The sequence below is a fragment of the Neovison vison genome, chromosome 2 (genome assembly GCF_020171115.1).
Source record: "Neovison vison isolate M4711 chromosome 2, ASM_NN_V1, whole genome shotgun sequence".
Lineage (NCBI taxonomy): Eukaryota > Metazoa > Chordata > Mammalia > Carnivora > Mustelidae > Neogale > Neogale vison.
This window is the reverse complement of record NC_058092.1, coordinates 192712362-192729007: the sequence shown is the minus strand read 5'-3', so window position 1 is coordinate 192729007 and position 16646 is coordinate 192712362. Positions and strand designations below refer to the sequence as shown.

The window sequence follows — 16646 nt, the reverse complement described above, 5'->3', positions numbered from 1 at the left end:
GATACACATATGAGGAACCTGAAGCACAGAGAGGTCAAACTCTAAAAATAGGGAAATGCCTAGAGAAACATAAAGTAAATAATAGTAAGGGTTTTAATTGGGCAAATTAAGGGGAGCGCAGTTGGCTCAGTCCATAGAACATGACACTCTTGATCTTAGGGTCATGAGTTCAAGCCTCACAATCAGCAGTTCTGCTCAGAGTTTAGTTAAAAAAAAAAAAAAGGCATTAATTGGATGTGTTAATGGCTGAGGTGGAACTGGAGCCCAATGTTTCTGACTTGATCCCAAAGTAGATCATGCCTCACCACCCAAAGCAAAGAAAGCATGAGAACCAACAGACTTGAAGGGCAGATGAAATCATGGGAGGTCATGTCAGCGAGTTATGGCTGTAGATGGGTCCTCTGCTGGCTTTGATAGCTCCCCCAGTCTCTTGGGGCAGTAAGCGGGTGCTCTGAGGTGCTCGAAGGGACTATGTGGGGAGCAGGAAGGGTTGGAGGAGTCTGGAGACTAGGAGAACAGAGCAAACCAAAATAAGGTTGTACCTAAACAGATTTTTCTGGACTTTTTTTTTATTCCCAGTAATTCATCAAGTTCAGTTCCAAATTGTATTTTGTTTTGTATTTTTTCTCAGAACCTTGCATTCACAGGTGCCCCCTCCCTGAAGCTGCTTCCCAGAGCTTTTTTTTTTTTTTTAAGATTTTAGTTATTTGTTTGACAGAGAGATAGAGAGCACAAGTAGACAGATCAGCAGGTAGAGGAAAAGGGAGAAGCAGGCCCTCGGTCTAGCCCGGAGCCGGAGCCTGATATGCGGCTCAATCCCAGGACCCCAGGATCATGACTTGAGCTGAAGGCAGCCGCTTAACCGTCTTGGCCACCCAGGTGTCCCACCCCAAAAGCATTTTTACCAGACACCTCACTTCCTTATATGACTCGCCTTACATTCTTTCTCACCTCCAATCCATCTGGCCTCTGCTCCCACTCTTTTTGGATGTCACTGGCAAAGTTCAACAAGTCAACCCAATCTTATGGTTAATCTTCCTCCTTAAGTCATCAAATATTATTGACCAAACTTTTTTTTTCTTTTTGCTGAAAACTCTCTTGCTTCCAATTCTTTATAATAAGCTTCACCTCTAGGGATAGCTACTGAGTCCTTTGAACTTTTTAAAAATATTGCAAAACAATAAAAGCCCAACACACAGCAGGTGCTCTGCATGGAGGTCTATGATATGGCTGTGAACTTGCACATATCCAGTCTCTGTGCTCAGAAAACCAGCATTCAGGTGAACTTTTAGTACTTAACTCACAATTATCACCAGCAAGGCAACGTTAGAACTTACCAGAATGCCTAACAGGGAGTTTCACGACCTGGCCACTACTTCTCTAAACCTGGTCTTAAAGACTCCGTGGCCTCCTGCAAACTCTTAGCTCCAACCAAGCAAGGTCACTTCCAGCCACTGTGATACTCTCTGCCTTTCTGGCCTAGAGATCTGCCTCCCGAGCTACAAAAGTAAGTTTCAGGCAACTTTAAAAGAAAATAACCAAGGGCAAGGGCACCTGGGTGTCTTAGTTTATTGAGCATCCAACTCTTGATTTTGGCGTAAGTCATGATCTCATGGGTCTTGAGATGGAGCCCCACATCTGGCTCTCTGCTCAGGAGGGTGTCTCTTGAAAATCCCCTCTCTCGCTCTGCCCCTTCCCCTGTGTTCTTTCTCTTTCTAAAATCAATCTTTTTTTAAAAAAGTTAAACTTAAATGTCCCCAAAATATGGTGAGTCCTCAGTGTGCTTACACCAAAGATGTAAGATTTTCCCTCTACACAGATAAGTGGAACAGAGTATTTCATTCATTCATTTACTCCATACAGATTTCGGAACCCCTACCCTGTGCCACAGTCTTCTTTGCAGACATCAGCAACAATGTATTCATTATATCCAGGTCTGGGTCATTTTGTTCTTTGTTTTTAAGTTTGTTTGTTTTGTTTTGTTTTCACTTTTACAAAGACATTACATTTGCGCTTAGGTGATACTCGTTTCTTTTTCTTTCTCAATGTATGTGCTCAAAGTGAGATTATTGGGTATTTTCACTTCCTTCTATCCCCTTCCCCATACTGAAATACTGGCTGCTCACGAGAACTTGATCTCTGCAACTTGTATACAACGTGCAGCAGTATTCATAAGAAAGAGTAAAATTATTTACACAGGTGTGAGGATACCTGCAAAGGCTAACCAGCCCTGGAAATCAACACCTGGATTTGTGGAATAAAAAATAAAGGTTTGCAAGACTCCAGGGTGGCTTAGTGGGTTAAACGCCTGCCTTCAGTTCAGGTCATGATCCCCGAGTCCTGGAATGGAGTCCCGGGTCAGGTCCCCTGCTCAGCGGGGAGTCTGCTTCTCCCTCTACCCTTGCCCCTGCTTGTGATTTCTCTCTCTCTCAAATAAATAAATAAAATCTTATAAAAAAAAATAAGCTCCTTATTTAAGTATTAAAACCACAGTCCATAAACTTGGTGAATTTGGCAAACTGATGATTCAGCGAATTGGCTTTGAGCATTTTGGGTCTTGTTGACTTTATGTAAATTGCCCAATCAGTGAACTGAATTTTCTCAAACTGAGTCTTAGCCATTTGCTCTCCTCTTCCTCTCACAACCCAGCACTTAGCTGACTGATGAGTAACAACAATAAGAAGATTAACCAGGAAACATTTATTGAATTTTTACTTTATGCCACCTTTAAACTAACCACTTCCCAAGCACATATTAAAAAAAAAAAAATCAGAGTCCTTGTGATGAGCATGGGGTATTATGTAGGACTGATGAATCACTGACCTCTACTTCTGAAACCAACAATATATTACGTGTTAATTTTTTTTAAAAGATTTTATTTATTTATTTCACAGAGAGAGATCACAAGTAGGCAGAGAGGCAGGCAGAGAGAGAGGGGAGGAAGCAGGCCCCCTGCCGAGCAGAGAGCCCGATGGATGCGGGGCTGGATCTCAGGACCCTGAGATCATGACCTGAGAAGAAGGCAGAGGCTTAACCCACTGAGCCACCCAGGCGCCCCATATTACATGTTAATTAATTGAATTTATATTTAAAAAAAGAATTTAAATTTAAAAAATTTTAAATTAAAAAAATTAATTCATTCATTAATTCTAATAAATGGACCATACAGTTGTAAGATATTAATAATAAGGGAACTATGTAGGAGGGTGGGGGATGGGGGTGAATATGAAAAACTCTAAGAACTATCTGCTGGGCTCTTCTATAAACCTAAAATGGAATTTTTAAAAATAAATAAATAAAGAGATAATAAATAATAAATAAAAAATTTAAAACACCGAAAGAGTAAAAATCAAAAATAATTATTTGGAAAAAAAAAAATAGAAGACTCAGGGTCCCATAGGCCAAGATCCTGCACAAAATCTAATCAACAGCAATTAACAGCATCCTCTGAAGAGCTGTGCGCAGGTCAAACATACCCTCCTACCCCCCTTGCCTTCACCACACCCTACCTGTTAACTGCCCACTTCATTCATTTGTTAATTTCATGGCCTGAGGACTTCTCTGTTTGCCACCCCTGAATGTGGGATATCAAAGTTTAAGGCAAATGGTCAGTTGGTGTTAAAAGATTAAGTTATGCGGCCCAGAGTAAGTCTTTATTGATTTGCCTGTTGTGGGAGAACTACACCGTCCCCACAGGGACTGCATTTGTCTTGTTCACCGTTGTATCCAGGGCCTCGCACTGTGCTTGACACCAGAAGGGTCCTCAGAAATATTTACTATTTGAATGAATGATGGAACATTTTCTCCATCCCCATACTACTACTTCATCTATCTTTCAACTTCCCTGCTTCCCCTGCTTCCAATTTTACTTCCATCCAACGTATACCATTTTCACTCCACAGATTAAAATTAAAAAAAAAAAAAAAAATCTTCACTGACTCATCTTGCCGAAGGGACCAAAGTCCTCAGTTTGAAACCTAATGACATTCACGGGACCCTACCTGCCTTTCCAGCCTCCCCTTCACATTGTTCCTTCTTGCAACAACAACAAATTGCTTCTAATTCTTAGGACACACAATGCTCTATCTGATCCTGGATGTTTGTTTGGATTCCCCTCCGGATTGTGATCCTGGGGGGGTGGGGGGCCTTTATCATCCCCTGCTCACCCATCTCATCAGCACTCCCCCGGGGGTACTATTATCTCTGTACTTCATGATCCTGCAGTCATTGTATATTTGTGTAGGGAGGAGAATAGAGTTAAAAAAAAAAAAATCCCCAAATAGATCATAATTCCCCAGTCATCATAATTTAAGGACTAGTTCATTTTTTTCTTCCTTAATTTTAAATGTTACCTTTAACATAAAGTAAATGGTTTGATATATGTCAGATCTATCTCTGAAGTATCATTTTCCATTGATTTATTTGATTTGGGTTTTAAATATCAGATGTTTTAGATTATTATAGTTCTTTATAGTGTGTCTTAATACGTGGTAGGCCAGTCTTATGGGAAAAAAATAGTATCTTATTTGGGCTTCATTTTGCACATCCTACTTGCCACAAAGGTTGAGCATCTTTTCATGTTTCTTGGCCAGTGGAGTTTTGTCTTTTAAGGACATCTGATTCATGCCCTTGACTCGTTTATTGATGATATATATTGAAGCATTCCAAGTCTTTCAACTTTATGATGCCATTCATAAAAATGAAGTTTTTAATTTAGATACAGTTAAAATTTCTATCTTCCCCTTTATAGTTTTTAATTTTAATATTTTGCTAAGAAGTTTCCTTCCCCATATTTTCTTACTTATCTTCAATGTGTAGGTCCTAACCCATTCAAAGGAGAGAGAGACACTGGAAAGGGTGAGAGATTTCTTTGCTAACCCAGAGGGGATGGCAACATAGGACAAACGGAGGATGAAAACTTTAGCTACTTGTGTCTCATGTGAAGAGGGTGAATTAGAAAAGACGAAGTCCTTTCTTTTTTTTTAAAGAAATATTTGTCTTTTTCATAGTTTTTTTTTTTTTTTAAGATTTTATTTATTTATTTGACAGGCAGAGATCATAAGCAGGCAGAGAGGCAGGCGGTTGGGGGTGGGGAGCAGGCTTACTGAGCGGAGAGCCAGATGCAGGGTTCGATCCCAGGATCCTGGGATCATGACCCGAGCTGAAGGCAGAAGCTTTAACCCACTGAGCCACCCAGGCACCCAACGACAAAATCATTTTGAATCTCCAGCTGACATCTCCAGTCGACTGTGGGTTCTTTATGGATTGACATAAACAACTCACATCTGACTGCCGGTCTCCTGGTAACTTCATCTGGATTCCTTTTGTGCACATGATGGTGAGAACTGTACTTTGTAGAGAACTGTAAGTCGAATTTGATAGAAATTGCATGTGGGTAGAAGTGGTAGTGGCGTAGAAAATGGTTGGGGTCTGGAGCTGATGGCCAAGAAAGAATTTTTTTTTTTAAGATTTTATTTATTTATTTGATAGAGATCACAAGTAGGCAGAAAGGCAGGCAGAGAGGGAGAGAGGAGAAAGCAGGCTCGCTGCTGAGCAAAGAGCCGGACGCGGGGCTCGATCCCAGGACCCTGAGATCATGATCCGAGGCTGAAGGCAGCGGCTTTAACCCACTGAGCCACCCAGGCGCCCTTCAAGAAAGAATTCTTAAGACATGTTTGGTGCAAAATGCAGTTTTATTAAAGCATGGGGACAGGACCCTTGGGCAGAAAGAGCTGCAGTGGGGTCAAGAGGGCAGCTCGTTATAGACTTTCAAGCTGGGAGGTGGTCAGGGACAACACAAGCCTCCAAGGACCCTGAAGGGGCTAGTGAGTTAGGAAAAGGTTGTTTATTACTATTTAGTAAAAACTCTGTCAGGAGACCCTTCAGATGTACATCAGTGGGCCCTAAGCTTACAGGATGATTGTTAACCTGTATCTTGGGGGGCTGAGATAAAAAAGTTTCCAAAGGAACTTTTGTATGTTTAAGTAGACTCACAGAATCCTGGAGGTCGGGCTAAGATTACCTTTTGCTCTTAGTGAAGGATCAATGTGAAGGCAGCTGAGTCCCTAGAGGAATGTCACTCTGCCTGTTTCAAGCACTCGTCCATGGGTTCTAAGTAATGAGGAAATTTTATAATTTCTCTTCTGCCTTTGTTTCCCACATCAGTAGAACATAGGAGGGAATGGCCCACGGAGGGCAGAAATTAAGCTATGGTTTAATCCAAAGGATAAGAAGTGATGTTAATCAACAGAACTCTTGGCAGCTGACTAGATAATGAAGGCAACCAAAGGCGGGGGTTAGGGGGCCGGTCAAGGTTCCTGGAAGAAGGAACTCAATAGTAACATGATCAGGGGAGCCTTGGTGAGAACTGACTCTGTGGATAATAGTGGAGTTAGTGGTCTTTGGAGTGTGTGTGACACCTTGTAGAGATGACCAACAGGCAAGAAGGGAGGGATGCTAAGCCTGGAGACATTGTTTTAGTCATCCAGATGGAGGCCAAAATTGAATCTCAAAGGTTCTATAAACACAGGGAGAAGGTCATACAGAAAAGTCTGTATCAAGGGGACAAGAAGTAAAAGAAAAGCTGAGAAAGGAGAGAACCACAAAGGTGGCGTGATGGGAAGAAATTAGGACTAAAAAAAACTGTTTAGGATTGGTAACCCAAATACTGACAGGCATTGCAGTTTATCTGGGAAATGGACTGTCTCACCTATTCTGGAATTCATTCCATAAAACATAGCACCCAGCACACTCTTGTAAAAAAAATGAGGAAAGAGAACATTCCCATGTCAGTGTCTCAGTCGTTAAGCATCTGCCTTCGGCTCAGTTCATGATCTAGGGTCCTGGGATTGAGCCCCAGGTCGGGCTCCCTGCTCAGTGGGAGGCCTGCTTCTCCCTCTCCCACTCCCTCTGCTTGTGTTTCCTCTCGCTGTTTCTCTCTCTCTCTCTGTCAAATAATAAATAAAATCTTTTTTAAAAGGTTATGGAAATACTCCACACCTGATACAGCGTGGTCCTGAAGAGTGCCAGAACACTCCACTGTCACTTGATTTCCAGTATTCCACTTACGTGACTTCCGACATTTCTCTGTGCTGTTTCCTCTTCTTTCATATAAAGGGCAATAATCTACCACCTAGACTTGTTTTCATAACTAAACAAGCTAATCCTCTTTTTTTTTTAATATTTTATTTATTTATTTGACAGGCAGAGATCACAGCAGGCAGAGAAGCAGGCAGAAGCCGGGGTGGGAAGCAGTCTCCCTGCGGAGCAGAGAGCCCAATGCAGGGCTCAATCCCAGGACCCTGAGATCATGACCCAAGCCAAAGGCAGAGGCTTAACTCACTGAACCACCCAGGCGCCCTAAACGAGCTAATCCTTCTAAATACAGTACTTAGAACAAATTTTCCAGTTTAGTAAGCACTCAGTAAATACTACCTAATTTTTTTTATCAGCTATTGTTTTTACCTGCTTTTAAGGTCCAAGAGAAACAGCATTTTTTTCATGAAGCCTAATCAAAGCACACTTGGGTTTGATATGCCTCCGTGATCACATAGATGCTACAGTATTTAACACAGGAACTGAAAAGTTCAGTAATTACAACCAAAACTCAGAAAATACTATAGGCCACTTTTGTGAGTGCTTTTATTATAGGTATTGACTTGTTTAATCCACCAAAAGCGCTGAGGTAGGAACGGATGGGATATATCCCCATTTGACAGATGGAGAAACTAAGGCTCCATATCAAGACTTAATACTTAAGCGAACTGCAGTTTCATTCTCCACTCCCCTCCCCTCCCCTTATGTTACCTTTAACCAATCAAGGGAATTTCTTGGGCAACACCAGGAGGTAATCCCTCTTACCCTTTAGCTGGGCGACAGTCCCTAAAACAACGCAATCTTTGCTAATAAATTCCTTTTCTTATACCCTCTCTGCCTTTATTAAAAAACAAAACAAAACACTTTCCCTATCCGCAGCTCAGCAGAGCTCCCTTCTACTTGCTAAATGGTTGCTGCCCCATTCATGAATCCTTCTCTAAAGCCAATTCGATCTTTCAAATTACTCAGTTTAATTTTTATTAGCAGTGACTGACATGTACGCTTAGGCCCAAAATTTGTAGCAGAGCTAGGACTTAGACCCGGGTCGTCTGTCCCACAGCCGCTCCTAAGTCCTGCGCAGTGCGGTTCCACACATCTTCATTAACGGAGAGGCAGAGCATCACTTCTCGAGGACTCGCGGTTATTGGAGGCGGAAGCATCATCTATTCCAACACCTTTCTCCTAACCGCGGGAAAGTGCCACTCACAGGGGGGGCGGGGGCGATGTCTCCCAGCCCGGCCAGCCGAGCCCAGCGAGCCCCGCTGCCGGCGTTCCCGAACCCGGAGGGTTGTTAGGGTCCCGGGAAGGAGGTGGGAGGTGGGAGGTGGGAGCGGGGAGCGGGGAGGAGCGCCCGCCCGAGCCCCGCCCCGCCTGCCCCACCCCCGCGCCGCGGAGCGCCCAGTCTCGCGTTCTCGGGGATGTGCCGCAACAATGGGGACGGCGGCGGGCGGTAAGGCGTACTTCCAGAGAGGCAGTCTGTTCTGGTTCACCGTCATCACTCTCTCCTTCGGGTATTACACGGTAAGGGCAGGTCCGGCGGAGCGCAGGCCGAGAGCAGCGGGCGGTCCCGGTGGCGTGGGACCCGCGTCAGCCGGCCGAGGGGTCGCGCAGGCGCAATCCGGCTCTGCGCGCCCGGAGCCCCGGGGGAGAGGGGGCCAGGCCCAGGAAGAAGACGCCGGCGCACTTGTCCGCGCCTTCCGCCTCTTGCCGCGGTCCCGCGAAACCAGTTGTTCAGGCTTTCTCGGTAAGGGAGTGGGGGCGGGCACTGCTCCCCATTCCAAGACTCAGTAGGTCTTTCAAGATGGTGGTGACGAGGTCCGAGGTCGGCAGGCCTGCCGCCGCCTACTTCCGGCCGGCGAGACGTTTGCCTTCGCTGGTCACCGTCCTGGCCCTGGGCTATTTCGCGGTGAGGCGTGCGGCTGGGGCGGCGCATCTCTTTTGGCCCGCCGGGCCCTCGTAGGGCGAGAGGCGCCCTAGTGGCGAGGTCTTGCGCTTGCGTCAGCGCCCCCGGCGGTGGCCTAGGTGACTAGCGGGAGCGGGAGGTCGGTGGGCTCGCGGGATGGTTTTGCTCTAGTGTCCTTTCCTTTGCGTCCTCGTCCCTCCGCGGTCACGACGACTCAACCGGGAGAGAGCGGAGTTGAGCGAGGGGGAAGTCACGCAGACAGGCTGCCGTGGGCCGGGTCGGGCAGGACAGGGTTTCCGAAGCGGAGTGTCGAGGCAGTTGGGATTGTTGGGAAAACGCGGTTAGACCTGAAGGAGGGATAGGGCGTTTGTCAGTGTCCTGGCGTAGATGGGGAATGAAGACGACGGGATCTCCGCGGAGAGGAGAAGCGCCTTTTGTCCGGCTGACAGAGTTCATTTAAAGGATGCTAGGGAAGACACCTGGAAAAGTAGGTTGGGAACTAAGTTGGGAAGTGAGCTAAGAGAAGAGAGGTTCCTCTGTTTAGATCTTGACCAGGAGATCCTGGACACTGGGGCTTAGAAATGTGTTGTCGCGTCCACAGTGGTGGTTGCTGTCAGATCTGCTCTCCTTGGCTCTGATTTCCTCACACGTAAAATGGTGTTGAACTCAAGTGTTTCAGAGGTGCGTTTCTGTTCCACGATTCTGTGTTCCTGACTAGAAAATAGATGGAGTTAAGCTTTGGGGACTGCAAATTGGAATACCATGGAGCTGGCATTATTGGGATATTATGGAACTGGGTAGCTATGGAGCTGGCAGGTGCTGCCCATTCCATTCCTTTTGGTTTTGGAGGATGCAGTGGTATTTTATGCTTTCTTTAAATTTGAGATGCGTCAGACATAATGGGAGGAGTGCAGCTCTTGGCTGAGATCTGAATGGGACAATAAATTTTGGACCTGTTGGCACTTAATTCTCAGAAAAACCTCAGCTGGCAGAGATTACAATATAGAGACTAAGGGAAAGTTGCTCAGATCAGAAAAACCTAATGTGATTAAGTATTTGCTATTAGCACTTCATAAGCTTATTTTCCAACTCTGTGAAGTGGATCATTCCCAGTTTTATTTATTTATTTTTAAAAAGAGTTTTTATTTATTTATTTGACAGAGAGATCACAAGTAGGCAGAGAGACAGGGGGAAGCAGGCGCCCTGCTGAGCAGAGAGCCTGACGTGGGCCTCGATCCCAGAACCCTTAGATCATGACCTGAGCCAAAGGAAGAGGCTTAACCCACTGAACCACGCAGGCGCCCTCATTCCCAGTTTTAGATTAGAAGTGAAAGAAGGAAAAAGGATTCAAAATTAAATTGGTGTTGGGCTTGGGCGCCTGGGTGGCTCAGTGGGTTAAGCCGCTGCCTTCGGCTCGGGTCATGATCTCAGGGTCCTGGGATCGAGTCCCGCATCGGGCTCTCTGCTCAGCAGGGAGCCTGCTTCCTCCTCTCTCTTGGCCTGTCTCGCTGCCTGCTTGTGATCTCACTCTGTCAAATAAATAAATAAAATCTTTAAAAAAAAAAAATTGGTGTTTGGCTCAAGCCATAGCTTCTGCAATGAAGAAACTATCCAGGGCACAGAAACCTAAAGTTTATTAACAGTCTGTATAAAATAATATTTTGTGTGGAATTCACTAAGTATAGAAGTCATCCAGCCTGGGCACTGAGTCTGATAACCATATAGCTTTCTCCCCATAAATCTCCCCCTGGAATAGCTTTTAGAAAACAGCAGAAGTGGAGAATGGAAGCACAGATGACTTAGTTCACAGATTTTCATCTCTAGTTTCTTCTTGTAGAATCAGGATTATTGGGTGCCTGGGTGGCTCAGTGGGTTAAGCCGCTGCCTTCGGCTCAGGTCATGATCCCAGGGTCCTGGGATCGAGTCCCACATCGGGCTCTCTGCTGAGCAGAGAGCCTGCTTTCCTCTCTCTCTCTCTCTGCCTGCCTCTCTGCCTACTTGTGATCTCTCTCTGTCAAATAAATAAATAAAATCTTAAAAAAAAAAAAGAATCAGGATTATTTCATAGTCTCTCAAAAATAAACATTTGCCAATTTAAGTGACTTAATAGGTGTTTTGTGTTTCTGGTTCTCTTGCAGTGGGTTGTTTTCTGGCCCCAGAGTATCCCTTATCAGAGCCTTGGGCCCTTGGGCCTCTTCACTCAGTACTTGGTGGACCATCATCATACCTTCCTGCACAATGGGTAAGAGGGCTCTGGAAATGGGATGTGGACTCTGCAGCTCAGTCGTGCTGTAGATCTAGAAGGCTTACACTTGGCTTAAGCTATGTGAGAGTGTTGCTGGTTCACATTAAGGCACCTTTTTGAGGTTTCTGTGTTAGATTTCATCAACAGATAACCATCACCTTAAACTAGGCTGACTTTGTTTCAGGTATTGGCTTGCCTGGCTGATTCACGTGGGAGAGTCCCTGTACGCCATGGTTTTGTGCAAGTAGGTGTTTTTAATAGCTCTTTATCGTTTTTCTCTTGGTATCTAATACAAGCTGAGAGTAGCCACATTTGAATAATTCATGCGTTTGTAGGCCGAGAGCGTTCTCAGGATAGAGTTGAATCTCCACACCTAATACTGAGCCTAGCCGGGAAGGAGTACTCAGTAACTGTTTAATGAATGGATTCATTTTGTTTGTGTTAGTTAATTAACTACTTAATTTAGATTATTTTTTCCTCATTAAAAACAAAATCCTCTGTATATTCTCCACCTATTGCCTTCTAGTCTGAAAAAGAGCCAGTGTATTGACGTAGGCCAATGATTCTCAACCCTGGTTTCACAACTGACTCACCTGAGTAGGTGAGTCAGTTTTTGAAATATACATGTCTGGTGTCCAGACCCAGAGATCCTGATTGGGGAGGCCTTGCCTCTGAAATGGGAATCTGTCATTTTTTTCCCAGCTTCACAAATAACTCTGGGACGCACTGCAAGTTAGAAAAGCCTCCCAGCTCAACCCTGTTTGCAGGTGCCAATATAAGTTAATACTTTGTGAGGGTCCTAGGAAAGATTCTCTTGACATTAGTACTTCATGTAAGCCTGTGCAGACTGTCTAGAGACATGAAGAGGTGGTTATAGTAATGCCGATTACTTTGCAGTTAACTTCTGGTCAAGATGAACTGTGACCTCTGTAACAGTTTTATTGCTTCTAAAAGGGAGAGATAAGATCCTTCAGAACAGGGCACCTGGCCTGGGTGGCTCAGTTGGTTGAGCAACTACCTTTGGCTCAGGTCATGATCCCAGAGTCCTGGGATCGAGTCCTGCATTGGGCTCCCTGCTCCATGGGGAGTCTGCTTCACCCTCTGACTTCTCCCCTCTCATGCCTTCTCTCTCTCTCAAATAAATTAGATACTTCAGAACAACCATGTTTTAATAATAAAAGTAATATTTTTTTGAGTTCACACTATGCCAGACACTTGCTAAGTGCTTTTTTTTTTTTTTAAAGATTTTATTTATTTATTCGACAGAGAGAAATCACAAGTAGATGGAGAGGCAGGCAGAGAGAGAGAGAGAGGGAAGCAGGCTCCCCGCCAAGCAGAGAGCCCGATGTGGGACTCGATCCCAGGACCCTGAGATCATGACCTGAGCCGAAGGCAGCGGCCCAAACCACTGAGCCACCCAGGCGCCCTGCTAAGTGCTTTTAAGAGATGATGTTACTCTGTCTTCCCTTTATCTCCCTAGAAGAGGAGCAGAAAGCAGCTTTGCTCCCTCTCAGGCGTCTCCAGGTCCTCTCACCCTGTGGGTTGTTGTCTGCCTCCCACCCTAGCCCAGTTACTGGTATTGCCAGTCACTATTGGATACCCTCTAGTCTAGCCCAGTCTATTTATTAAAAGCATAAACTGGTATGTAAGTCACAGTGTCTTTTCTCATCCAGCTGGGACTCAGGAGCCTGCTGTGGGGAAGAGAGTATAGTTGGTAGCTTCTCTCTCGGGCCCCCTCTTTTTCCTATTCGCTAGCAACAGCAGCCTGTGGCCCGTTGGGGTGGGAGCAGTTAGGGGAAACAGGGTCAGGCAGCTGGGAGCTATGGATGTTGCATACCCAGTGGTGGCTTTTTCTTTTTCTCTAAGGGTCCTGGTGGAGTTTTGAGAAGCCAGCCATCATTAGAGATCCCCCTTCTGTAGTTCCCTTGATGGTTCCTTCAGATGCCTCCTCCAGCCTGCCATGGACTGTTTCCTCTCTGGATCTCTGATTAGGGGGAGTTTTTCCCTCCCTCCCTCCCTCTTTCCTTCCTTTCTTCCTTCCTCCCTTCCTTCCTTCCTTCCTCAGAGAGAGCAAGAGAGCACAAGCATGGGGAGCAGCAGAGGGAGAGGGGGAAGCAGGCTCCCTACTGAGCAGGAAGCCCTCTTTTTCCATGTCTGGACCAGTGAATTTACCTCATTCATTTTCTTGGTGCACAGTATTCTTTGATGCCTTAGTGCATTTCACAAATCCCCGCCCCCATAGACTTTTAGGTCTCTCATTTTTATTATTCTAAGTAATACTGCAAGAACATGAATTTCTCATACATCATGGCCCTTCCGTTGTTGCTGATTAAAGGAAAAGCTTTCAACATTTTGCCTCATGTTTTTTCTAGGGTCATGCAGACCACCTCTGTCAGAATAAGGAAGTTCCATCCTGTTTCTGATTTTGCTGAGAACTTATATTCAGAATGGAAGCATTTTTCAAATGCTTTTGCATTTATCAGGATGATCATATGATTTTTCTCCTTTAATCTGTTAGTACAGAAAATTGTATCATTTCTGCATGTGTTGTTTTTAAATTTTGTTTTAAATTAGAAGTCATCCACATGAGACTTTATATATAGATGAGACTAGCAAGCCATTCACTATAGTTGTTGGGTCATTTTCTTTTGAGCTTTGTTTTAAGTGGTTTAGCTTGAATGACTGCAACAAGGTGTTTATTATTACTACGTGCCAGCCTTTTACTAAGTACTTTGTGTATGTTATTTCATAAATCATCTCAAAACTTGCTGAGATAAATACTGACATTCCTATTTTTCTTTTTTTTTTTAAAGATTTTTGTTTATTTATTTGAAAGAGAGAGCACAAGGGGCAGGGAAGGGGAGAAGTAGACTCCCAGCCGAATGGGGAGCCTGACGAAGAACTCAATCCCAGGACTCTGGGATCATGATCTGAGCTGAAGGCAGATACTTAACTGACTGAGCACTGATACTCCTGTGTTTCAGAGGAGGAAGCAGATTCTGAGAGAGAATGAGTGACTTTCCCAGCGTTGCAGCCAGTTGTTGACAAGCTAGAACTTACATTGGCTCTACCTTCAAAACACTTCCTCTAAAGCCATCCTGGTTCTGCAGCTTTTTAACCTTCTGCTCTTCAGAATCTCATGAGAAATGGTTTAATAATATCGTGCCCTAGGCAGTTAGCCACACTGCTAAATGCACATCCTAAATGCACAAGAAAAATGAAAATAAACCGTGCAAGTTTAGAAGCTGGAGGAGAATGGCAAAATAAACCTAATGAAAGTACATAGAAAGAATACTTTCTTTTTTTTTTTTTCTTTTTTTTAATGGAAGATAGTAATTCTTATGAAACCGCAACATTAAAATTCTGGTGGCTAAGTTCCTTTTTTTTTGTCTTTTTTTAGGTCCAAAGGCATCACAGATGGTCGGGCTCAACTACTCTGGTTCCTACAAACTTTCCTCTTCGGGATAGCATCTCTCTCCATCTTGATAGCTTACAGACCAAAACGCCAGAAACAGACTTAAAGAAGATATTCAAAAGCTTTCTTTACACTTTGACGTTCAGCTTCACTGTTTTGGGGTGAGGAGGGGGATGCTGAGTTACTTATCTTCCTACTTTTCCAGAAATTTAAGACCCTCTAGTCATTCATTATTCTTTCATACGCTCTAGTCGAGCGTGACTAAATGATAGGAAAGGATTTAAACTTCCCAGTTCTGTAGACTCACCTGTTTGGCCAAGGGCTTCCAACTACCCTCTTGAGGTTCCTAGTCGTGTTCGTGCTCCTTGTGTCATCTGGTTTAAGCTTGTACTAAAACGGCTTCTTGGTATAACTTTGCTCCCACCTTCTGACCAAGACACCATACCCTTACTGCCCCATCTTAGCTCTCCTTTCTCCCAATTTTTTCCACCTTTCTGAACCAAAACAGAGTGACATTTCCACAGCACATCAATTCCACACACACTAGGCACCTGGGAAGCAGGATCTTATCCTCTCAAACTTCCATTTCTCACACACCAAGAAAGATAAGGAAGATAAGCAAGTGCGTGGAATGGGCCAGGCCCAGCAGTAACCTGGAGGCACAGAGGACACACTGGGTACCTAGAGGAGAGGATTGGAAATGCCTTCCCTGATCGAGCTAGCCAGAAGCCATCCTTCCCTCTGCATGGCCCTGAGGACACAGCACTCTGTGGTGTGCAGGGGTCTGATAGCCACTGCTAGATGACTCCTTCCAGTCAGGATCACATCTTAGCTTGATTTTTTTTTTTTCCAGCACCCGTCCCATTGCCTTACACACAGGTGTTCTGTCAGTGTTTTCTGAACCACAGACTGAAAACTGTATTAACTTTCCATTTGTTCACTATCATTCCAGTTGTTCTATGAAAACTATAGAACCTACTCAGTGTATTCTCTTCTCAAAGAAAAGCACAGGACTGCCCTTGACTGGTGCTGCCCCCTTTCTCAGGGTCCCTGGTAGGAAGCCTGTCTTTTTCACACTAGTCATTTTCTCCAATCTCTGTAGCATCTCCCTCCAGCTCCGGCTTACTCAAACACAGATGTTCCTGAGCTAGAAATTCGAACTGGAAGCTAGTGACTACCTCTCCCATTCACCTGAGTAGACCTTTTTAACTACTGACTGGTCAGGGCAGGAGGGTCACTGACTCTGTTCCCTGATCTTGGCAGAATGACTCTGTCACCTAGGAGCCACTAGGGTTGTTTCTTGGAGGACCACCTAGGCAGTCCCTAGTTCTGTAGGGACTAGACCGTATTTTCCTTCTATGATGCAGTAGGGCACATTTTCTATTTTAAGCAAACATTTATGAGAGCCCTTTCCCGCCAATAAGAGACCCCAAGTAAAAGTACAACCCTGAAACATTTCTGGACTATGAATTGCTTTTGGGGGAGATGACTTTCTACAACTAAATTTCAATTTTTCCTGCTTTTCTTGTCATGAAGGGATTGCCTTTTGGTAGAGAAAAAAAAATTTTTTTTTTTAAAGATTTTAGTTATTTGACAGAGCACAAGCAGGGGGAGTGGGAGAGGGAGAGGGAGAAGCAGGCTCCCCGCTGAGCAGGGAGCCCAATACGGGGCTTAATCCCAGGACCCTGGGATCATGACCTGAGCCAAAGGCAGACACTTAATGCACTGAGTCACCCAGGTGCCCTAAGAAGAAAATTTTTAGCCATTGAGTTAAACATCATGGAAATCCAACAGAGTTTTTAAAAGCATGGTCCTCTTGAAAAAGAAACAATAATGACAGTAATATGAATGGTGACAGCAACACTATGGCAGATTATTGAGTGAAATGAATTAACTTGAATAAATGCTGTGAATCGTCTTCTCTATTCAAATGCTTTTTTTGTATGTCCATTTTGTTACACTGTCCCTTGATTCTGCGTTTTTCCAAG

General features: G+C 44.5%; 1 protein-coding gene and 1 long non-coding RNA gene across 4 annotated transcripts; one reads left to right on the top strand and one right to left on the bottom strand.

The window, feature by feature from the left end:
• Positions 1–8045: 8045 nt before the first annotated feature.
• On the bottom strand, positions 8046–8645 carry LOC122900837. Its single transcript, XR_006383313.1, has 2 exons — positions 8557–8645; positions 8046–8277 (listed from the first exon to the last, which is right to left on the bottom strand). It is a non-coding gene; the product is annotated as an uncharacterized LOC122900837 (long non-coding RNA).
• On the top strand, positions 8481–16282 carry TMEM254 (transmembrane protein 254). Of its 3 annotated transcripts, XM_044239930.1 has the most exons (5): positions 9126–9485; positions 9600–9679; positions 11137–11240; positions 11428–11487; positions 14644–16282. In XM_044239930.1, exons 1-5 carry the CDS (start codon positions 9386–9388, stop codon positions 14762–14764), a joined length of 465 nt encoding a protein of 154 aa, XP_044095865.1. In that variant the 5' UTR covers positions 9126–9385; the 3' UTR covers positions 14765–16282. The 3 variants fall into 3 exon arrangements, with proteins under 3 accessions (XP_044095867.1, XP_044095866.1, XP_044095865.1); XM_044239932.1 differs by lacking the exons at positions 9126–9485; positions 9600–9679 and adding an exon at positions 8481–8616; XM_044239931.1 differs by lacking the exons at positions 9126–9485; positions 9600–9679 and adding an exon at positions 8868–9001.
• The last annotated feature ends 364 nt before the right edge of the window (positions 16283–16646 follow it).